General features: G+C 32.7%; 2 protein-coding genes, 1 long non-coding RNA gene and 1 pseudogene across 4 annotated transcripts; 1 reads left to right on the plus strand and 3 right to left on the minus strand.

Annotated features, from left to right (window-relative positions):
- Positions 1-4374: 4374 nt before the first annotated feature.
- On the plus strand, positions 4375-6125 carry LOC104709608 (ubiquitin carboxyl-terminal hydrolase 2-like; annotated as a pseudogene). The gene is made up of 5 exons (XR_015563674.1): positions 4375-4421; positions 4705-4750; positions 5247-5293; positions 5395-5566; positions 5650-6125. The product of XR_015563674.1 is annotated as a ubiquitin carboxyl-terminal hydrolase 2-like (transcript).
- Positions 6126-7126: 1001 nt separating this feature from the next.
- LOC104707321 (uncharacterized) lies at positions 7127-8874 on the minus strand. The gene is made up of 3 exons (XR_754617.3): positions 8434-8874; positions 8104-8186; positions 7127-7389 (listed from the first exon to the last, which is right to left on the minus strand). It is a non-coding gene; the product is annotated as an uncharacterized LOC104707321 (long non-coding RNA).
- Positions 8875-11076: 2202 nt separating this feature from the next.
- Positions 11077-12043, minus strand: LOC147940206 (uncharacterized). The gene is made up of 2 exons (XM_087461195.1): positions 11740-12043; positions 11077-11627 (listed from the first exon to the last, which is right to left on the minus strand). Exons 1-2 carry the CDS (start codon positions 12041-12043, stop codon positions 11077-11079), a joined length of 855 nt encoding a protein of 284 aa, XP_087317321.1.
- A 4708-nt stretch (positions 12044-16751) lies between these two features.
- Positions 16752-19033, minus strand: LOC104709609 (uncharacterized). The gene is made up of 8 exons (XM_019228766.1): positions 18890-19033; positions 18492-18759; positions 18326-18422; positions 17730-17868; positions 17478-17658; positions 17280-17401; positions 17016-17174; positions 16752-16925 (listed from the first exon to the last, which is right to left on the minus strand). Exons 1-8 carry the CDS (start codon positions 19031-19033, stop codon positions 16752-16754), a joined length of 1284 nt encoding a protein of 427 aa, XP_019084311.1.
- Positions 19034-24919: the final 5886 nt, after the last annotated feature.

Raw genomic sequence — 24919 nt, forward strand, 5'->3', positions numbered from 1 at the left:
CATTTGTGAGGCGTTTGTAAGGTATTTGCTAGTCAAGACTCGCAAATGCCTCGCAATAATTCAAAAATATATGAAATTTATGTTATATTTCTACTTGTTTTATTGTTTTTAGTTATGGAATTAATCATATTTATGTATGTACATGGTATTATTAATGTGAAAACATATATATGCTATGATCCACATATCATAGAGAGAAGTATAAGATATCTTCCCTTGATGCATGTATAGAAGTGGGACCATATGCTATGATCTACATGGTGAGTTTTTTTTAATCTCATGAAGTTTTTAGATTCTAAAGGTTACTATTCTTTTTAATGAATCAAATCATAAAATTAATCTGAATAAATTGTAATTTTTTTTTTTTTAAGTTTGCGAGGCATTTGCGACATATTACCCGAGGCTTCCCTCGCAAATGCCTCGCAAACTCGTATACCCTAAACACAACTTTTCTATGTAATTGGGAGGGAAACTAGCAGATACGTCGTAATATTTGCTACGGATTTGCGAGGCTACATAAGTTTATATATACTCGGAAGCCCTAGTTTGAGCGAGCTCAAACCACGCCGCAACACCCAAACCCTAAAATTCTTCTTCCTTCTTCTTCTCCGGTTAATCTCTTGCCGTTTTCGGTAAACTGTTACTTCCTTCTTCTTCCTTATTCTTCTCCGGTTAACCTCTCGCCGTTTCCGGTAAACCCGAAGTTTTTCTGAAGTTCTTCTTCTTCTCCAGTTTGTTCGATTCTTCTTCTCCTTCATCACCGAGAAATCTGAGGTTTCCTTCTTTTATTTGTTCTTTTACTGTTTTAGTTTTATTTAACTTCTTTATTGAATAAATCTAGGGTTGATTGTTCAATTTAAGATTTCTATTGAATAAATATGTGGTTGATTGTTCGATTTAAGTTTTTTTTATGAATAAATATGTGGTTGATTGTTTGATTTAAGTTTTTTTTATATAATAAATATGTGATTGATCTCTCAAATAGATCTGTGTATGTTATATTAAAGTTTTTAAACCCCAGTATCTTTTTTTCCTTGTAGATGTTTTCTGGGAACGACTACAAATGATTCTTCTCTCAGTCTAATGCTCCAAGTCCACACAGTGGTGGTTCTCGAGGGACCTCATTGGGTGTTCAGGATTCTCGACATGAAACCTCACAACAAAGGCCTCCAGCGACTGGTTCATCTCCACCCACTAGTGCGCCTCCAAATGCTGCTGCAACTCCACCCATTAGTGCCAATCCAGCCACTCCTACATCTTCTTTGCCTCAACGTCTACACAATATGACGTTGGAGGATTTACTCGACAGTCTCGGTTGTCAACATCTAACAAGATTAGATCCAAACCTCCCTCCTAGAACTCTCTGGTAAGAAACTGATTATGTTGATTTCAATTTTACTTTGAAATTTTAGTTCCGGTTCAACTTTAAAATGATTACATCTAATCTTATCCCTAGGTTTTCTGAGGATGGGAGCGTTGCAGCCAATGTCCGCAGCATCTTTGAAAGAGACTTCAAAGAGCCTCATGCCAATTGGACACAAACGCCAGAACGGGTTGTAGATCGATGGTATGAAACATTTTCGGTAAGTACAAACTTCTATGAACCATTACATTGTAGAATTGTAGTTTATTAGTTTTGTTTATGGACAAATATTAATATACATTTTTTTCTTTTTTACAACATATAACTGGGACCATTCTATAAACGGTAGAGTTAGGTTTGAGTTTGAGAAGAAGTTGAAGGAGCGGATGTGTGATAAAGTGAGCCGGTGGAAGGCAAAGTGGAGGGAAATTGGTGATAATGCAAAGCCGCGATGGATTGATCCTCAAGTCTGGGCTGGACTAGTTCAGTATTGGCATGATCCCAAACCTGAAGTAAAGAGTATCAACGATTCAGATGGCACTGGCATGCATAAACACCGCTCAAGCCAGACCTCTTTTAAAGCTCGTGCCATAAAACTTGTAATTTTCTGAATTCTAACCTTTGTCCTTCTTTACTACTCTTTTTTTCTTACTAATAACCTTTGTCCTTTGTCTTTTGTTTTAGTCTGAGCGGACTGGTGAAAGCACTCCGGATTATCTTCTTATCCTAGAAGAGACTCACAGAAAATCCGATGGGAGTTTTGTCGATGGAAATTTGGAGTCCATCTACAATGAAGTGTCATCGAAGATACAAGAGGTTGAGTCTCAGCTTTGTTAAGGGGATAACACAAGTTCTGCTTCAGGTGGGTTGTCTAATCATACCAAGAACAAAATTTATGCCGAGGTAAACTTCTAACTTCTTTGTGTTGTTGCCTTATTGTCTTGTGTTTTTTTTTTGGATGTCTTGTCTTGTGTTAGTTTGTGTTGTTTTAAGTTTGTGATATGATATGCTAAGATTGGTCCGATTAGTTTGTGATATGCTAAGAGTAGTTTGTGTTTTTGTTGGATGTCTTGTCTTGTGTTTAAGTTTGTCATATGGTATGCTAAGATTAGTTTGTAATATGCTAAGTTTGTGTTGTTGTGTCTCTTCTATGATCCGAAGCTTGTATGTTGGTTGTTGCTTTTTTCTTTCATACGACTATTAAAGTGATTGTTTGATTGTATTGTTGACAGGTTGCTCCAAAGAAGAAAAATAGACTTTATGTAGTTGGTTCTTCGCAAAATGAAGCATCATCAGCCCATTTTGGTCCATCGCTTTCGCCTACTGATGATCCAGTTGTTCTTGCTGAGGAGCTCGCTGTCGCTGAAGCTACTCTCGCAACTCAAGCCACTACTCTAGCAACTCAAGCCTCTCAACTTCAAGACAATGCAGAAAAAAATGCATAGCTATGATGCATATTTTAACTACCTTGTCGGGAAGGATCCTGAGTTTGCTGCTATGTTTGTAAGCAACCCCGATGACGAATGAAGATGGAGGCTCCAATGCAACCACCAATCCAACCATACCAGGAGGCTCCAATCCAACCATACCAGGAGGTACCAATCCAACTTCACCTGAGACAGGGGACAACACTGCTACCAGCACCGGCACAAACACAGGAACCGGAACCGGACTTCTCTCTCTATCACCATCTTTTTAAGACAATTTGTGTATAAGTTTTTTTTTTTTTTTGAACATGGTTCTAAAGACAATTTATTTTTGCTAATCAAGAAAATGTTTCAATTCAAATATATGTTTGAATTTTCTTTTCTATTTTGATTACAATTTCTATTTTGAAAATTAGTTTAAAAATATAAAATTCAAAATCAAAACTACAAATATCAAAATGAAAAAGAAAGCCAAAATCCGTAGCAAATTTATGCTACGGATTTAAGATGAATGCAAATAATTGCTACTAATTTGCGAGGAAACAAATTTCTGATTTTATAAGATTATTAATATTTTGCGATGGAAATGATGTCGCAAAATTCTTGCAAATCTGCGAGGGATTTACTTCGACACATTTTGCAAGAAAGTTGCGAGGATTATTGTCCATCACAGTTTGTGTGTGTTTTGCGATGAAGTTATGTTCATCGCAAATTTTGCGAGGGAAGTGCTTCGGTTTCCAATTTGCGACACGGATATTGCGAGGAAATGACGTTTCTCGCAAATCTGTCACTATTACCGTTTTGCGAGGGATAAGCTACAACTCTTGCCGTCGCAATAGGCATGTTTTCTTGTAGTGTATTGATTATTGAATAAACGTTGTTTTAAGAGAGCTTTTCCTAAAGCCTAGAGAGGAGGACTCTCAACCCTAAGAGCTTGTGATCAAGCCCTTCAAGGAGGACTTGCAAAACCACATCATTGTTCCCGATCTCAGTCCTATCCGTATTGCTTCTTCGTCAAGTTTCGATTTGTGTAATTTTGGACACTATTCGATAACATAATAAAATAATATTTTTTTTGAAAATCCTTTGTAAATATATGGTCCCATCAATAATATAAATTAATAATTACATATAATTATCTAAATATATGTATGTATTGACACATTAATTTTTTTATTATAGTTCATTTTTGATATTTTTACTGTATAAAAATCTTTGAGTGCTATTGTCAAAACATGATAATTGTTATTTTCATTGTAATTGAGTTAAAATATTAGTTATAACCATTAAATCTTATTTTTAATGTTTTTTACCAAATTAGGAAAGTCTCTCTATAAATTAATAATTATTAATTTATCGAGAATTAAAACCTCTATAAATTAATAGATTATCATGGTCCCAACATTATTAATTATAGAGGTTTACTGTATATATATCACTCATGCATATCTAAGTATATATATCCTTGTTTTGTTTACTATATATCTTGTTTGTTTGATGCAAATTTATGCAATCTGTGTTCCTACTGATGTGAGTAGATGTGGGAATATCTGAAGGGGTCTGTCTTGTGTGGGTTTGGTAAACATGGAAGATTATCTCCAGATTCTGGAGTATTATTTCAATTGTTTAAGGTTATTTTAGTTGCATGTGATTAAGAGTTAATAGTAACCTTTAAATAGTTCATATCCGGCTTGGATGATATTTGGGTTTATATATAAAGAAGTTGTTGGTATTACTCTTTGGTATAGATCTATTACTGTCTTTAGTCTGTTTCCATTGATATTTTTGTTGTGGAGTCTTGTTAGTCTTTTATAATGGGAACGGCATCTGTGTGCTTGATTCAATGATTTGTCGTATTTTATATTGATCTTTGTATTTGTGCTTATATCTATGTATATGTTTATGCAAGTGCAGGTGTATTTACGGAGCTTATTCAACAATGCAAGTCAAAGGAGTGCAGGTAATATATACTCTTAATATTGCCTCCAGTTTAACTTTCATTTATGGGGGTATAGAGCGATACATAACATTGCATGGTGATGAAATAAATGTTGAGAAAAGGCAGTTTGTGCTTTTTGCTGTAATTTGCTATGTTTTAGTCTAAAATTTAGAACGATTTACCCTGAAGCAAAAAAATGGATATTTTGTAATAGTTTTCTTACTCAGATCCTTTAGTTACCTTCTCAAGTAAGTGCTCACAACAGATGAAATTGGATCCTTTAGTTACCTTCTCAAGTAAGTACTCAGATCCTTTAGTTACCTTCTCAAGATCCTTTAGTTACTCAGATCCTTTAGTTATTTCATGGCTTGTTCGGTCCTATACTGATATCCCGACGCGTCCCTTTTTTGATGTCCAAATGCATCCTCAACAGATGAAATTGGATGTTGCAAAGATTTCTAGCATCATTTTCTACCACTTGGTAATCCCTTTTGATTTTTATTCTTTAGTCCCGTAGGTGGAAGAATTATATTCGCTGGATCTAGATTCTCTCAATAACCTCAGGTGAGTAGTTGCATCCATGACTACTTAATCCCTTGTAAAGTTTTTGGTTGCAGCAGAAATAATATTATTATTTTGAGTCAGACCCCAAAGTCCTTGTAAAGTTTACTTGTCTGTTATATCTATGACCTTCTTGATGAATGCTTATCAAGCCTGTGGCTTCCTTGTAGGTCTGTATATGGTCTGATCTTTATTTTCAAATGGCAAGCTAGGGAAAAAGATGACCGTCTGTCCAACAATCCAAGATCAAGTTTTGGACTTGTTTTCGCAAATCAGGTTCGTGTTAATAACACAGGCATAACCATTTGAGTAATAGTATTACCTTTTCAATTTTTGTCTAAAAATTCCCAAGTTTATAGGTCATTAACAATGCTTGTGCAACCCAAGCAATTCTGGCTATCCTCTCGCACTCTCCAGAGGTTGACATCGGGCCTGAACTATCAGCGCTGAAAGAATTTAGCATGAACTTTCCATCCGATCGTAAGGGTTTGGCTATCAATAACAGTGAGGCGATCCGGACTGCTCACAACAGTTTCGCAAGGCCTGAGCCATTCGTCCCGGAGGAACAGAAAGCTGCTACAAAAGACGATGATGGAAACCATTTCATAAGCTACATACCTGTGGATGGAGTCTTGTACGAGCTTGATGGGCTCAAGGAAGGACCTATCAGCCTTGGTCCATGCCCCGGAGACCAAAGTGGTATCGAGTGGCTGCAAATGGTTCAACCAGTGATCCAGGAACGGATTGAGTGGTATTCACAGAGCGAGAATGGTTCAATCTTTTGGCTGTCATTAAAAACAGGAAGGATATCTACACGGCGGAACTCAAGGAGCTATATAAGAGCATCCTCATCGGTTGGCCACTAAACAAAGTTGCTTGATTGAAAAATGTTGAGTTAAGAATTTCATTAAGAAACTTTTAAATTTATGTGTCCAATGGTTGATCCTAAACTATTACAATTACATGTATGCAAGTATATGTCTTTTTCTTCTCTTCTTCTTTGTCTTCTTCATCTTCTTATTGGAATCTTCTTGTTATTAGTTTCATCAAATTCTCTGCTTCTTAAAAAAAACAGAGAATAATTTTGATTACTTCAAGCCACATCTTCTCCGGTAGTTTCAGCTTGAGAACCTTTTGTACCTTCTAGAAGATACCGGAGAACTCTACTTTTGGGCAATGGAGATCCTGAACTCGCCTAGAGAAGTGAAAGTCCCAAATCAGAAAACCCTCATTTCAAACGAACAATAATAGCTTAGACGGAGAGAAGAGAACATAAAAAATACCTTCTGACTTTGTAATAAACGCCAACATTGAAACCGGGGAAATCATCAATTGAACCAAACTCCTTCTGGGAGATTTTTGCCGTGGGCAGAGAGAAAGAAATAGTCGACGGAGGAGAGAAAAAAAAAAAAAAAATTTAGCCAATCAGAAACGGACACGTTATAGTTAAGATACAACTCTAAAAACCCTTAAATTAGCATGGATGGTTAAGTTTTGATTGTTGTTTTCATTTTTTAATTACTTTTAATGCTCAAAGTTTCTACAAAATTTATTAAGCTACCACTAATGGAGATGCCCTAAGGTCCGTCAAAATTTCTTTTAACAGATTTTCGGAATGAACCAACTTAGAAATAGTAGTTTAGACTGATCGGTAAGGATATAATGATATAGCATTAGAGCATCTTTATTGGTAGGTTCTGATTTTTGGAGTTCTTACATTTTTTAGTAATAAAAAGTGTACTTTTATAAGTTAAGAACCTTTAGTTTGTTAATTAAATTTGTAAACTCTTAAAAGTGAGGTTCTTAGGTAAAAAAATAAAAAATTTAACTTTTAAATGTTTAAACTATGAGGATTATATTATTGCATTCATAAACTTTTAAACATACAAAACATAAAAGCATATAAAAATAGAAGCAGAAATCACAAATTCATAAACGTTTAAACATACAAAATATAAAAGCATATAAAAATAGAAACAGCAATCACAAGTGGGGAAAAAGTTTAGTTGTAATCAAGTCCCTGTTTTCTTGTTTCTTCCTTTGAAGAGCTTGTAACATGTCTTTTAAGTCACGAGCATCCCTGTTTTTCTGGTCTCTTCCTGTCACAAGCAACAAAAACACAAGCCATTTCAGTTTGAATTAGACACAAGAAGCACCGATTACATAAACCAGTTTAACTTAGACATAACCAAAGCTCATACACAAACTGAACACATTATATAAAACATCACATGAAAACCATTACAATAACAACCGATTACATAAACCATTACAAGAAGAACCGATTACATATCATACATCAAGAACAAGAACAAACTAATGAGCTCATCATACATCAAGGATTAATGAGAGGTTAAGCCCTCTTATAAGAGCAGTGACTACAATCACTATACAAAGACATTTGAGGAGGAAAGGGGATAAACACTAAGAGAGCTACTAAGACACAAAGATGAAGAATGAATGGCCATGGCCAAAACATGCCGACGATGATCCATCGCCTAAACTCCACAGACAACTCCATTAAAACTACGGAGAGTTATTCATGAATGAAGTATCTCTTCAAGGTTGACTACAAATAAGATCAAGCTTTTGAAGTTTATAAAATAGTTCACCAAGACTCAAGTCACAACTTATCATTCATCTAAGAGATATGAAGCAGAGGATTACCATAACAATTGTGAAAAAGACTATAGCTTTCATCATATATAGTTTATATATGAATCTTGTTGGTAGTCAAAACTCAATAAGCAATAACTAAAACTGTGGACAAATATGAAAAAGACTATAGCTTTCATCATATATAGTTAAAATACCTCGAGTTGGATTAGCCACCTGTTAGCTCCAGATCCAGAACCACGGTGTATATGATAACCAGGTAGTGTTCCATCAAGGCACACTGCCAAATCAGTTGAATGAAAAATATTCAGATAAAAGTACTGAGCTTTAAACTCGTTTAATCTGATTCAACAAGAACAAATCCGAGAACGAGAGCATCTATATCTTATTAAACAAATTCAAAGCATGACATCAACCCAGTCTTAGCAATCTCCCTAATACATATAACTATAAGCATTCAAGTATCACCACCAACACATTCTAGAAAGAGAGAGAGAGAGGGTATCAGCTCCTTTGGGGCCAGCTACCTGAATCAAGGTGAGAGGGACCATGAGAAGCTGCGAAGGAGACTTCGCCGACAACTGACTTTCGAGTCACGAGATCTTATCGTCAGTATCTGTCACATTCCCGATTCCATGGCTAGATCCGCTACTAACGACGGAACACAGCCAAAGACAGAATTCCATGCATGTTCATTTCCGCCGTTGTCGCAAAGCCGGAGAGCTGGAAAAAAGTTTTTGACTTTTTAACGAATCTTGTTAGGAATCTTTTACAGAGATATGATCATGCACCAGAGGCCACCCAAAATTGAATCAATCTTCTCTGCTTGCAATCAAATTGTGAGAGGAATCTCTTGGATTTTGCTGGAACCTCCGTCGAGAAAGAGAGGAAGAAGAGAAATGATAATCAACAAAATAAAATAAAAAATTCTTTTGTTTTAAGGCAACACCCAACAATAAACGAACACGTCGACGTCTGTTGGGTTCTCTTTTGCCTCTTAATTAAGACGCAACAAGGGAAGTACCCGCGCTTAAATAACAACTGTTTCTAAACTTTATGATATGTTGCTTTTATGACTTAATATGTATTAATTGACATATTTAAATATAGTGTTTTATGCGTTGAAAAAGTTTTTAAATATTTTATTGGATTGTTAATAAGTTTTTGTATTTGCATATATACAGAAATGTTATTTTACCAAATATAAATAATATTCTCAATGTGAAATATTAACTGAGTCTTTAAATTAAACTACTAACCTGTAGAAAACAGATTTTGAAATTCAATAAGTAGATTTCAATTTTTTAAAAGCATAAGCAAATTTTCAATAGTTCAAAATTATATATTATAATGTATTATCTCAACTACAAAATAGAATGAGAGTAATGCGAAGTTGGATTTCAAGTAGCGGTTAATACAAACATACTAAATTTTATAGTCATTCTAAAAGAAAAAAATAACGGCCAACGACCCATTCTTCACACTTGAGTTCCTAAGCTTTCACCTTGTTGCTTGATCACATGGTTTATGTAATAACGTCCAGAAAATTCATTCCTGTAGATATAAGTGTTTAAAGAAATTTTACTTTAACATCATACAAAACTTGATTTCATATACATAATTACATCTTACATAGCCTTGTGATGCTTCAGTCCTTCGAACTCTGGTTTTATGAAGATTTTCGAAGAGGCCAAGGTGTTTTCAAGACATGGTGCACCTATAGACATTTAGAATTTAAAGTGAATATATTGGTTACCTTATCATGATTATATCATAACTAATTAATGTTATATACCTTCATATTCTCCAACCCTCATAAATCGCATTACGCAGAACACAGGCTCGGATTTGTATATGAGATGGCACCCGCTTGATTGCCATATGGTCATGAATTGAGAAGTGAAGTTTTCTTTGAGACGACACTTCACAGTCTCAAACCTATATATTTATCAAATCAAATAAAAATCTTAATAGAGACAACTTTAAAATATAACAGTCATAAAGGTAGAGTAAATATGTTTTACCTGCCATTCAACAGCATGATAACAACTTCATTAATATCAATGATACTCGCAGGCCTTCTTCTATCTTCCACATCCATTATACACGCACAAACATCTACTTTGGGAAAAAGACAGAATTTAGGTTCCCAATGTGTTGCTAATCTATTTTGGTAAAGTGTTAGTCGTACTTTTATATGTGAAGGACCAATACACAAAGTTTCATAAATACTAAAAGAATCTAAAATCAAAGATACCAATTCACTATATTGACGGATTGTTCCAAAATAATTTAAAATCAATTAAAGAGTTTCTTACCGTAAGAGATGGGATGATCTATTCTTCCACGATTTATGTCATCCAAATCCTCAAACCGAAAGTAATTCTTAGGACTCAATGATTCGAGCAGCGTCATTGTGGTTTTACCCGAAAATTTAATCTGATAGGGATGATGAGTACTCCTCTCCTCCATGGTTGGACTGATCACTTTGAAATTTCTAATACTGTACCACTCACCATCGTCTATATATTTAGGAAGGTTAGCGAGTGTATCGGGTAAAATAAGGAGCTTCAATTGTGTCACCCTTCACAGTTCAACAACAATTATGTAAGAAGTCTTATATACAATAACTGTTAGAACTTGAAATTTAAGTAAAAATCATTCAACTAACGACTCTAACCTTTTCATCCACAAGAAGCAGAACTCGTTTGGTGAAGAACTCTCTGACTCTCCATGAATGTAAGACCTTGGCGTTGATAAACCAATTAGTTCTTCCGGGAAGCAGATCAGCAATATAATCGAATCTCATGATTTTCTCAAATTAAGTTTTTTTTCTTGATTCTTCTCTGTTATCGAAAACAAAAAGGGGATTTTTGATTTGTAAGAATACAAAGAGTCACGACTAAACGTTGCGTCTTAATTTTTTTATTTTCACATTTTAGTCGGATTAGTAAAAATACTAATATTATATAAATTAATACAGTTTTCATATAAGGTTTGTCACACTTGTTTGTAGAAAATATAATTTATGTTAACATATTGAAGATGTTCTCATGTTTTCATTTTTAAAAACTTAACACTTAGATGTTGATATGTAAAAAGGTAATATTATTAAGGAGAAAAACTGAAAATCTGATGACAATAGTAGATATTAGATGCTTAAAAGAAAATCATAAATTTTCAAAGACTTCTTTGAAAACCACATTAAGGGTTTTGTTCTGACATTTCCCTTCTTCATCTGTAATCAAAATCTTCAATCCTTTTCTGCTTGTCACTCTAGAAAATGCAACGTATAGTTGTCCATGTGTAAATACGGGCTTGGATAGATACAATCCAACATGTTCCAACGTCTGACCTTGGCTTTTGTTTATAGTGATCGCAAATGCAAGAGCAACGGAAAACTGACGATGCCTCATACGAAAGGGAAACTTTGCATCTGGTGGCGACATAAACATCCTAGGGATAGGAACTTTATCGTTGACGTTTCTTTTACCTGTTACAATCCTTGCTTCAATAACATGATTAGCCATTTGAGTGACAATCAATCTCGTACCATTGCATAAACCTCCCTTAGGATCAATATTCCTAAGCAACATGATAGGTGCTCCCTTTCTCAGCGTCAGAACATGGTTAGGTAATCCAGAAACGTGAATATTGTTTAAGAATTCCTGAGTGTAGATCATATCGTCATATGCACTTGTATCGGAAGTCTCGATGCTGTCTGAACTCAAATACTATCTCTCTTCCCCTGGATATAATAAAACCAAAATAAGAAACCATTTATATTGAATTTTGTTTGCCAAAAAAAAAAAAAAAATGCACTCTTAATATACCTGGAAGTTGGGAGAGCATATATTGATTTATTTTATCGACGTCATCATTTCTTGGACAAAGAATAGCTCTTTCGCAAAAGAATTTTGCATCGGTCCTTGTTGCAAATGATGTACCGTATATCTGTTTAACAAGTGATTGTATAGGATTGTCCCATGCAGCAATTAAGAAATCCTCGGGTATTTCTATTTCGACTTCACCACTGTAAGGCTCGTTGATCTTGCCATCCCCAATATCGAGTAACCATTTTAAAAACGTGGAGAGAGCATCTGCATCCTGACTATTTTTCGCCTTGTGAAGCCTCATGTTTTGTGTAAGCCGAAGAACTTTACAACTATCCCAAAGCTATGAGATGAGTTTATAGAGGCTAAAACTGTCCCAACTCCACCAGCCTCTGGGACAACCGGTAGAATTTGTCTAAAATCACCCCCTAAAACAAAAACCTTACCTCCAAAAACCCGATCACACTTCATAATATCTCGCATACTTCTATCCAAGGTTTCGAAACAAAATTTATTCATCATTGGAGCCTCATCCCATATAATGAGCTTTGCTTCTCTAATCAACTCGGCAAGGTGTGATTTACTATCTATCGAACATATTGTAAATTCGTCCACATGGATGGGTATACAAAATCTAGAATGAGCTGTCCTGCCACCTTCCATAAGTAAAGCAGCTATACCACTCGATGCAACATTAAGAACAATATCACCCCTAGATCGAATATCAGCGCCAAGAATACTCTTCCAGTACCACCAAATCCATGAACAAAAAACATACCTCCTTTATTAAAATTCACAGCTTCAATAATTTCGAGGAAGACACTTCGTTGCTCATCGGTTGACATACGTAACAACCTCTCGAAGTCCTCTCATTGCTCATCACGCCTGTAGTTTCTCTCATCTATCATAAGCCTATTCTCATCATTATCCATCACAGTTTGGTCGGGTTTAGGCATATTCACAATAGTTGACAGATAGCTTCCATTGGACCGCATAATCATTTCAATCTCAGCTAAGCATATGTTTATTATTTGTTCCTGACTTAACATTAGACCTGCATTACAGAATTTTTTTTTAAGTTGACATATTTATGATCAGAATAATAATTGTATACGTTCGTGTACATCAATATAACTTACTGTGGTTGTTCGTACGGTTCCTTTGCAAATACAAAATATCTTCGCACAATATATCTTTTGTAGCGACCCAGAGATCGAGAGGCACTTAAACACTTTTGGAAAGCAATAGTATGACAAACAACTTCCTGAGAAACGACCCAAAACACCACATACTTGCCTCTTTTATAGCTAGAATATATTCTTTGTCGTCATCCAATAATCCCAATGCAAAGCAGGCATCTTTAAATTCCTTGTACAGTTTACCTTTTACTGTCTTTAAAAAATCAAAACTTGTGGCCCCTGGAACTGTATTAAGTAAAAATCTCAAGTAATACGCCGGGCCTATAGAAGGTGTTACATATGTAATTCTGCCTACAACAAAACTTTTTTTTCTCTTAGATCTTGGTTGCCATATTTTTTTACTATTAATCCACACAAACATGTTGGGGAATTCAGCATAAGTGAGACTTCTACCTTCCGGATGTTTTTTATTGCATTCCATCCAGGCCAACAGTTTAGATCTTCTGGCTGAACGCTTCATAACATCTGCAATAGGATCATCTTCGTTGTAAACTTCTAATTCCTGTCCAGGAAGATGAAACGGAAGTTTTTCAACGGGAGTAGTACGATAGCAAATCGGAAAAGCCAATATTCACCAAGTTGCTTCACATGCGGAGACATATCTAATAAAAAAAATACTTATAATAAATATTAAATTAACATGGTTAAATTTATATGAAATTAATAAACAGGCATACCTGCAGTTGTAGAATTTCTTGATTTCATTTTGATCGTCTTCCTCTCCTACGTTAGCTCTAATATAATCCGGCCCTTTGGTAATATACTTGAAAAGATATTTCACTGATCGTGACTGATTACACCATTCAACATTAATATGAGCACGATAACGGATAGACAAATCCCTGTTGTACGGAATAACAAAGCTGTTATCACAATCAAAACTTTTTTTATGCACGAATCTCCCATTTTTCCTCTGTTTGTATATTGGATAACCAGCATCGTCGACAGTGTTTTCCATGAATGGTTTTGGAAAAAAATTAGTGCATGTACCATTATTCATGCAAACACTTCCTCTGTTATGAATACCACAAGGTCCATGAATCATAACATCAGAAACAACTTCATATAAGTACTTGTCCAGTTGTTTATCAGGAATCTCAGCGCTTATGAATCTATCAATGTCTTTGGGTGTACACATTTTATAGTCTGGATGCTAGAATAAAATCATGTGTGCATGAGGCAGACCTCTCTTCAGGAATTATATTGTATACATAGCTGCACACACAAACAAAAGCCATTATTAATAAACTTTGGGTTTTAACACGGTAACGTATAGAAAGTCGATTGATTAATAATATGAAACATACCAGAGTTTACAACACCAAAAGTTTTTTCTTTGGTTACTTGCTCTATTTGTCTATCCATCTTCATCTTAAAGACCCGACATCATATATCTGGTCTATCTCCTTGCTTAAGACCATGCCTTGTTAGATATCGAACAACTTCAGGCCATTTGGGGTTGCAAGTATTTGTTATGAAAATATCGGGAAAACCATAGTACTTGCAAGTATCCATCGCGTCTAAATAATGTTGCATCATATAACGTTTGTCCGTGTTCTGCAAGATCTTCGTTTCTTTGACTAACAGCTTCAACTATTTTATCGATTCTTTTCGTCCGTAGTTTGTTTTGGTTCATGGAAATATTTCAGTCTGTTAGATTCTATAGTTGTGAACGCGTCTACCAGAAAATTGCTGATATAATTTTCCCGACATCACAATCGTAGAAGATTTTTGATATCCCTCAATATTCGGAAAGCATTAAATTCTCTCATCGAGACTGTTTTCTTTTTTCGTCCAGCCGTATCTACAAAACCAATCTCAATGCCTAACCTATAACCATCCTCTCCATATGGAAACAATAATGGATATTGAAGTGGCAAGTAAGCTGGATGGAGTTCACTTATTCTCTACAGACTGCCGAAACAACTTTCTATAACAATGTCACGCTTAAATACTCCAGGACTGAAATTACCTGGTATTAATCCAGCAACCTCATTTCATGTAGGTAGATTATGAGTCCTTGCATCAGCAGTTCTTTCTGCAGGAATTCTTAACCTCAGATCTGTCACAGTATTGGTTAAATCAAATCTTTCTCGAGCCGACCTAAACGCCTGTACATGCGGATTATGACTATCAAGCATCGTTTTCAGAAGTTATACATTTGGTTGTGTTATTTTCTCTGTAGATCTAGATGTTCTTTGAAGGAAAAAAAATTATAAAAACATTAGCAACACATCAATATACTGTTATATTTTTTTAAGCTATTAAACTTACCCGAACGCATTTATCCTGTTAGGGACTTCATTATCTACGTCATGTATATAAAGTTGTAAAAACGTCTGATTTTCTCCAGGTTCAGGTAAAATATCTCCGCTACGGTGATAGTTTTCTCCACACATCTGAAACACGTACGACCCTCTACCATTATTAATAGAATGGTTTATTTTCCCACCTAATGACGTGAAAGAAAACATCATATTGTATGCTCTTATATTATCACGGAAGTTGTTACTCATATCATCGTGATTATATAACAACGCCGATAATGTATTCGGTGGAGTTTTCAATTTTGGAAGTTGGACTCTCCCTTTTTTATAGCACATTGAAAAAATCGGTTTCGACTTCTTTACTCGCTTGTTTAACCGTTCTCCGTACCACAAATATGTTTCACAATTTTCACATAGATACGAAGGATCTCCTTCATCATAACAACCTAATAACATTAAAAATACAAAATTAATTTACCTGCATATATATATTTAAAATTATTTCAAAAAGAAAGTTTAGCTTTACAAAAATACCATTTATTTGTAACCCAGATGTTACGGCTGTGAATTTACATGTTACATTAGGCGTAGTACGATACTCAGTATCATATTCATCAATCGAGCTATCAGAATCGCTATTGTTATTTGACTCGGAGTCAGAAACAATAAAACATGCAAAATCTTCATGCATCAGAGGCAACAGCGTAGGAACTACATAGGTGAACACGAAAAAATTATTATTTAAATATTTAGTATATACTATAACATGTGGATATAGAAACAACCTTCATTGTGTTTTACAACTTTATTTGATTTAAGAGTTTGCGTTCTTATCACCCTTGCATGTTTTGAAATTACACATGAAATAAGTTTATACGTTTGAACATTAATTTAAAATCCAAACTTATTTTATTATATCAGAAACTGAATATTAGTAACCCTTTGTATTCACTGCATGAATCGGATCCTTCTTTCTCCGTATTGGTAATTTTTCAGGTCTCATCGTATGATACAATCGAAACGATTTGCGTTCTTTAGAAATATATAACTTAAGGGTTATTATCTTTTCATTTATATAATTAAATTTTATTATTTCCATAGACGGATAATAAAAAACCATAATTAAAAAGTTAAAGGATAAAAAAATGTAAGATTAACATTTATTCATTTATATTAACATATATTTATATAATCTTAAATAAATTTAGGAGAGTATACATTTTGGAATATATATATTTCTTTTAAAAGGGGGAAAATATCATCGATTCTTCCGTTATTGTTATGTCGTATTTATGCAAAATAATTGAAAGTTGGCTATCTAAATACTTATTTAAGCAAAAAACTTTGTAAATAAAATTATATGTTTATTATTACTGAATAATAAAATGCTGAGCATTTATTAAATTATAAATTTGAAAATAACAAATAATCTTAGTCTTATCAATGCAATTAAAGGCCTAAATTAAAGTTTGATAAAAACAAATATCAAAAGCATATTTTGTTTATAAAACAATTCAGAACATAAGCATAATACTTCGTTTGCTTCTCAATCTTGATCTTCTTTCCTAGTAGTCATGTTATGACCTCGTACAACTTCTTCATTGAGTCCGGACAACTCCCTCTTCGACGAAAATGATGTTGTTTCTTCCGACGTAAGTTGTAGAATTTGTTCAGCTGGTTCTAGTTCTTGGTGATTATCATTAACTTTACCGTAAGTTTCCTAGCAAATATATTAAGGATAAACACATTATGAAATAATAGTAATTAATTTAAACATCTTATAGACTACATTATTAATTTAATATGTTACCTTGACAAACTGGTTTACCATGTCCTCTTTTTCCCAAAACTTTTCAACAACATAAGAAGCCTTGTCACTCTTCAAATTATCATTAGTGATAGAAATCTTGAAGAGCATGGTCTTCCCAATCAGAGCAGAAAGAGAAACGGGCAAGATGCTAAGATCGTCCTGATCATTGTTACAAATTTGTAAGAAAATGCATGTTATTAGAAATTTCTAAATATATATATATACTCTGGTAGAAAGTACGTTGTCTATTCTGTTAGAACGTACCTCGGCTATTTGGGAAACCAAATCATCAGCTTTTTTACCAACAAAAATCTGGGCTAGACCATAAAAAAAGCAGCTTAATCTTTGGAGAAGTTCCATACGAAACGTGTAATATGAGCTTATACCTAAAAGACATATAAGCAATTAAAAGATCAACATATTCACATGATCACAACTCTAATGATATTAAGTAATACATACTTGTAATCAACTTCTTTGACATCGTCATCGCAAACACCACAACTATATAGACGTTTTTCCCCTTATCAGACTCTAGTGGATATGCTTGAACCTTCTTTCTACATTCTTTGCATGCAATGTAATACCACTTAGGCACTATCTCGACCGAACGGATCGTTCCAATTGTGACACATGTACGTACCTTTATATACCATCATCATTACAATTTCGTAATTACCATTATTCTGGATGTTGTGTTTAGTTTAAGAATACCTCGAATGAATATAGTATTTCGTCGATAGTCTTCTTTTCATTTTTCATGAAAAACTCCTCATACAAAGTTAATTTTGGCTGTGTATTCTTAGCTTCATCCTCATTTTGAACCAAGTCAACAACGCTAGTGTTTGGTAACCTTTAAAAAGTAAAAGTTAAGAACGTAAAAAGTTTATACATGTCTAGATTCTAATTGATAGTTAAGAAAACTAATTACATCTGTTGGGATTTTTCGACTTCAGGCATTGATGGATTTAAGAGAATATTTGTGGTATTGAATGCGTTTGATACACTGTAATTGCTTGCAAAATAATTTTAAAATTTATAAAGTAAATGTTAATTAATCTAACTAAATCAGCATACAGTAAACGTCTAAACATCATTTAAACAATTACCTTTCCACTCTTTCAAACATGCAAATCTGATCACACACACAACAACCGAATCTTCGTATTCTTTTATAGAAGCTTCAAAAGTTCTAGCAAGGTCACCCCATATCGTACAACTTAATTGGTCACCATCGTAAAGACAAAGTTTAAATTAGTTTCCGATTTAAAATATCTGTATCTACTATTTTTAATTTTTTAAAAACAGACCTTAAATCTTGTAAGTCAAAACTTATCTTCACATTGTCCTTTCCCTTAGTTTTTACGTTATCAAGAGAACCAACACCAGCAATTTGGCCCACCACATCTAAAAACATAACAATATTATTTATGTTTCAACAACCGAGTATATATATACATGAGTTTCACAACTTACCAAATAATACTCGTTTATCTATTTTTCCAGCCAATATAGTTGAAAATTCTTGAAAGTAGTTTTCAGGAACTCGTGCTGGAAAATCATCATATGGTTTAATTGTGGTAGTTCTATAGAACACAATCTTAAATCCCAAAGCACTTGTCCTGTAATCACCGTCATAATCCACCAAGCTGAAAGTATCGATTATTTTCGATTCACCAACATTGATTTGGTTATGAAATTTCTTCACCAATGCATCCTCAATAGACGCGTGAATCCTTGTTCCCTTTAATTAAAATCAGTCGTCAATACGTTTGAATCAAAATCGATATTAAGATGTAGAAAAGCTTTAATAAACATTTTAAATTATTGTTAACAAATTATAATAAAATAAACTTGAATTAATCGATACAAACCTCCCTATCGACTAAAACCATCTGCAGTGATTTGAATGCTTTCCAAAGTCTTATCACACGAACCCTGATCTTGTAGTGATCCAGCGCAGGATTGATCTCGTTGATGTTAACATAGGGAGAGATAGTGATTTGTTTGGAGGCCATAATGTATTTTTTGATTTTAAAAAAGAATCGCTGAATTGTACACAATGTTTCAATCTGTCTCACTATATATAGAGTATCCAATTCTTTATTTTTACATATATACTGAATATGATAATATTGAATTTTGGAATTATCTTCCTTTTTAGAATCATTATAATAATTATCGGAAATTAATTTATGTCAATATAACATTTTTGAGACGATAAGCATATAAATATAATGTTTTTTTTTTACTTTTAGGATAACTGTTATATTTAATTTACATTTTTAAGTATATTATGATAATAGTGAATCAATCTCTTAAAAGGAAAGGTTAAAATCTCGACTCGTTAGGATTATAGTAATATAAATATAAGTAATAATCAATCTCTTCTAAATTACCTTTACAGTATTCTATACTAATTGTGTAAATATAAAATAAATTAATTCACTCAATAAATATTTTCAATATCATATTAATTTAATAAGAAGATGTTCTATATCTTTATTATAGACTTTAATTATTTTATTTTACAATCCTATATTTACTAATATTTTATAACTACCCTTATAGTTAGTTAGAAGTGAATTGAAATAAATTTTGATCATGCTCTCGTTATGATAATATATTTATAGTACAATTTGTTAAAATTGAAATTTATTTGTCTAAATAATATGAGTTATTTTTATTGTATAAATAATATCTGTAAATCTTAGTTCAAATCGAATACCATCAAACTTAAATATAGTGAATAATTGTATATCAAATCAAAAGTCAATAAACTTTAAAATTATAAAAATCAAATTTCCATGTCAATATAAAGCCCAAAAACTTCAAAATTATAAAAATCAGGATTCCATATCATCAAAGGCATCTCTCATCTGCGTGACCTGCGGACATGGAGGATTTATCATCACCTTCGTACAATTATGCACCTTGGTCACCATGATTGAATCTATAAGAAGTAAAATGTATTCTTTTATATTAAACCATTTAAATTGATGTAAATATAACTAAACATGTAGATATAAAATTATAGTAAACCTTGATTTCTCTCAATTCTTGCAAATCGTATGACACATATGATATCATCAACACAATGTATCTAATCATTAAAGAAAACGTTCGCATAAGATTTTGGTAATTGGCATGACAATCTATCACCCCTACATTAAAAATTTAGTAGTTAGGCAAAGTGTCACAACATAGTTTTAGTTTAATGAATTTAAAAAACATAGTCGATATTTTCCAAATCAACGAACAACTCATTCCATTCTTTCTCGGGAGGACCTTCCTCAAAGCGATTTCCAACCCGCAGTACTCTTCCGATGATATCTACATAATTTATAAAATTAGTATCAATTATTGTTTTGATATTAAAAATCTATATAATGTTATAGTTTCCCTTACCAACACAATAAGCAGAGTCTAAATAACCACTTTTGATATCATGAAATGATACAAAAGAGAAGAATTGATCTGAAGACAAAGTATTAATCTTTCTAAACCATGTTATGGTTCTCCAATGTATCATAAAACGATGATCAGTTCGTCTAAAATCCCCTGCAACTCTGCATAGTGAGAAACTTACCAACATGATCCACTCTCCTTCGTTCAAATTGTTTAGAAAACGTCGCGAAATCTAGGACCCATTACAGCATGTATTTTTTGACCCTGCGAGAAATTCTTATTAATATATGTAAAGAACAACTTAACCTATGAAAAATCTACCGTATAAAAATACCTTTTCATCAACCAAAATCAAATCAGACAAATTGTAGAGAGGATGAACACACTCAAATTTTCTTAGAATCTTTACTATAATTTTCCACTCATGAATGAAAGGATTCAAGTCGTTAAAATCAACAAAATAGTCTTTTTCCCGATTCGATTCTTTATAGCATTGAAAAGTAGATTAGCCATGATAGCATAAACTGGATGGAAACAAAACGTAAAGATCTTAGATTTTGAAGTAATATATTTTATGTATAGCGTTTAGCATGTATTTAAAGGTGTATAAATATATAGGTTTATCTTTCCTTTGTTTTGGAAATTTTCATCAATAGATAATTTCAATAAGTATAAAAATTATATCATCGAGAATACTTTAATGATATTTTTCCCAATTATTTGATTATTATATTTTTACGTTTATATGTGTATTAACATTTTTTTGGTCTTCGATAATCATAGTTTACTCTTTATTCCCTTTTTTCTTTTGATATTGAGATATTTTCAGTATCTTTTAATTTATTTTTATTTTACAATTATGCTATCATCAAATATATTTTAAATCAAAGATAATAGATTTCTTATATTTCCAACTTTACTTAATAACGAAATATAGCATATTCCTTTTCCCCATAAAATATTAATGATATACATAAAACTATAAAGTACTATGATTAAATATTAAGTTTAAAATTAAGTTCAAATTCAAGACATAAAAAACACAAATACGGATGTCCAGATTAACAACAAAATAATATTAGAAATTTAAAATCAACCATAGACATAAGATATTTTTAGAAAACATCAGGATATTCTCACTTCTGGTTGCTTGAACAGCATGTGTCCTCTGAACAATCCTCATCAAATGATTCATTGTCAGGCCAGTGACTGAAATAAATAATAGAATTAGGTTTTAGAATTCATTTATCAATTACACTAAATTACTATAATTGAATAGTTTTATAACATTATAGTTGATCGCCCGTTTTCATTCCAGCAATTTCATCTTCAAGTATAATCTTCGAACATCCTATTTGAGACATCAGACAATCGATTCCTAGCAAAGTATAAGTTAAGTTATCAATAAAATGATAATTTCGTGCGTTAAAAGTGTTATGATTAGGAAGTTATTATACAGTACCTTCGAAAACAGAGATCCTCCAGAATAAAAGCGTACACAATACTGGTTCATTACAATAAGTTGGAGAGGAAACAATTTTCTCCCATTCCTTAATAAATTCAACTGAAGTCCCGCCAACTGCAACACCTCATTCCCACTTTAAGTTTTTTGTTTAAAAAAAAACAAAAAACAAGAATGTAATTGTTAGACAACACTAAAATAAATAAGAAATAATACTATAAGTACTCTTGATAATTTAACATATTATCTTACGTGATGTCAAGAACGGTAAATGTCACAACTTGATTATTGGACGTGTAGCCATTTTGACGATTGAGGAAATCGATCATCCGAGGCTCATTTACATGCAACACCATTCCACAAAAATCTAACATAAGAAGGAATAATTTTAAAAAATAGAATTTTAATCAAACATCTTAAATTTAGGATATAATTATAATATGAAGATTTATAAAAGATTACTTGTATGTAAGAACTTACCAAAACAACAGTTCTTCTCATCAGGTGAAAAATTCTGGATCATTGATGAATCAATATGACGGTAAAAATTGTCAGTGCTTCTCGGAGGTATTGGAATCATTTCTGTTTGGTCTATGAACATGATTTCAAACAGATTTTTAGAGTTTCTGAATGATCGTCGGCCTTTAATTACTCTAAATCCTGAAAGCAAGTACCAATCTTCTTCCTTAATCTTATCATGAAAGTTTTTTAGATATAGAGCAACTTCTATTTTGTCATCAATCATGTCTCCTTAAAATCAAAATTAACATTATTTCATGTTTACCATTAAACATTCATGAAAACGTTCATGACTATTAATCTTAGCTTTGAAGAGTTAGAAAAACATACCTTCTCGTCCACCATAATTAAACATTCATGAAAACGTTTCCAATCATTTAAATGTTGTGGCCATTCTCTAAGAATTTTGACAACAACTCTTGAATTACGTACTGTAGGATTCAAATCTCTTACGTACACGACCATTGCTTGTTGTTCTTATTAAGTAGATAGAAGAAAAAAAGATATAACAGAGAAAGAAATGGAAATGGTAAGGGAATTTTCATATTTCATATATTTATTCAAAAACAAAGATAAGATGGTAGAATAAAAATTTTAAATTAGTGTGGCTTGTATTAATTCTCGTGAGTTACACAGGGAAAGCTGCATGGGTTACAGATTGATAAGAATGAACAATAGTTTGTTAGTTTTCAAGATTACTGTAATTGGTTTGTTGAAAATCTGATGTTTGAATCGAATAATAATGTTTGGATTTTTCTCCTTGGATGCTTACCTTTAGTAGTGTCATGCATTGGTCTATATAGTATTGGTTTTTTAAAATTATTTCTCCTTTTTTGAAGACTACATAAACTTTTATAATCAAATTTTTTTTAAATTCTACATGTCGACATTTGCAATCAACATTAAAATAAGAACAAAATGCTGAAATTCTATTTATAAAACAAAGATTTAAGTTCATATCTTTGTGGAAAAGCAAATAACATAAAGATCGTCAAGCTTAGTTAAACTAAAAGTTAAAATCAGCACAGAGTAATCAAACGGGGATTTGATGCTTGTCAAAAGAATCCTCAACAGCATGATGAATATAGGATCCAAGTGTATCATTGTAGACAATAAAGAGTTCCGATCAGTTATATTCAGCAACTAACTACTAAAATTAATAAGTTAGATTCGTTATTTACCTCAAGTCCATAACAAAACGACTGTCGGTGTCATCCAAATCCCTAATTTTTGACTCTTCATGATCAATGAAATTGTACCTAAACATTATTAAAATTTAAAGTATAACTTCATATATATCCACATATTAAATGCTTTAGTTGAAAAATGTTCCGATGTTAGAATTTAACTTACATGTACATGTAGTCTGAATATTCTCCACCCTTTGGATCCTCAATTATGGCCGAACATCCGTCACCGTTGGTTAGAAGAACATTATCATCTAACATTACCAATTATAGTAAAATAAATAGAAATAGTTAATAATTTATTTATCACAAAGAACAGTTTGAGTCTAAACGAATGATATGTCATTACCTTTTAATTCCTTTCCACATTTAATTCCTTTCCACATTTTGAACAGGCAAAGCCTCTTCCCGTTACCCAACTTGAACCGTTTGAACATATAATTGGCATAACAACCGGTTGCGAAGCAGTCAAGTACATATCCCCTTAGAAAAAAGGAAAAGATCATCCAACGTATTGTGTCAAGTACATATAAATCTTTCAAACGATGTTGCATTCCATTTAATAGATTTCTTCAACATAAAAGATACACTTGCATGCAATGATATTTAAACTTAGTCAATTGACTTGATTCTGAAGTTGATATAGCGTTCTGTCAGACTCCAATGATCATCAATGTTTTCTTGTTTAAAACTCTTGATTTCCCACATATTAGTGATGCATCCGATCAAATTGACGGCATACAAATACTTAATATGTGTTATAAGAAGCAAATTAAAGTTTACTTAAACAAAGCATTATAAACTAAAATTTACCATAAGGCCAACGTCCATGAAACTCATTATCATAAACACGTTTTAAACCAACATTATTAAAAGGTTTGCAAATTATAGGATTTCTTGCAAGACTTATTATAGTCTTGTCCGTGAAAACAATCCGATAACCAAGTTTAGTTTTCTGGATCTGGTCTTTATCTTCTTTGACTTGGAACCCTTCTATAACATAACTTTGATTCTTTGACATAACAAAATACGGAAGACCATAGAGTGATGCCGGAATCTTAGCATGTCCAAATGACCCCTAATTCACAGTATAAGAGTAATTAATCACATACCTAGAAATGAAAAAATGGAAATATATATAAAAAATTTGAAACGTTGTTTCCAGTCACATCTATGAAGTATAGCATTAAAAAACATAAAAATAGATAGATCGAACGTAGAATTAAAGTTTAAAGAAAATTTTAGTTATGTGTTTTTGGAATTATAAAAAAGAAAAATAAAACATAAAACCATAAAATTTAAACTATAAACTAATCTTCCAAACTTTC

Source organism: Camelina sativa, chromosome 8 (genome assembly GCF_030686135.1).
Source record: "Camelina sativa cultivar CO46 ecotype springtype chromosome 8, ASM3068613v1".
Classification (NCBI taxonomy): Eukaryota; Viridiplantae; Streptophyta; class Magnoliopsida; order Brassicales; family Brassicaceae; genus Camelina; species Camelina sativa.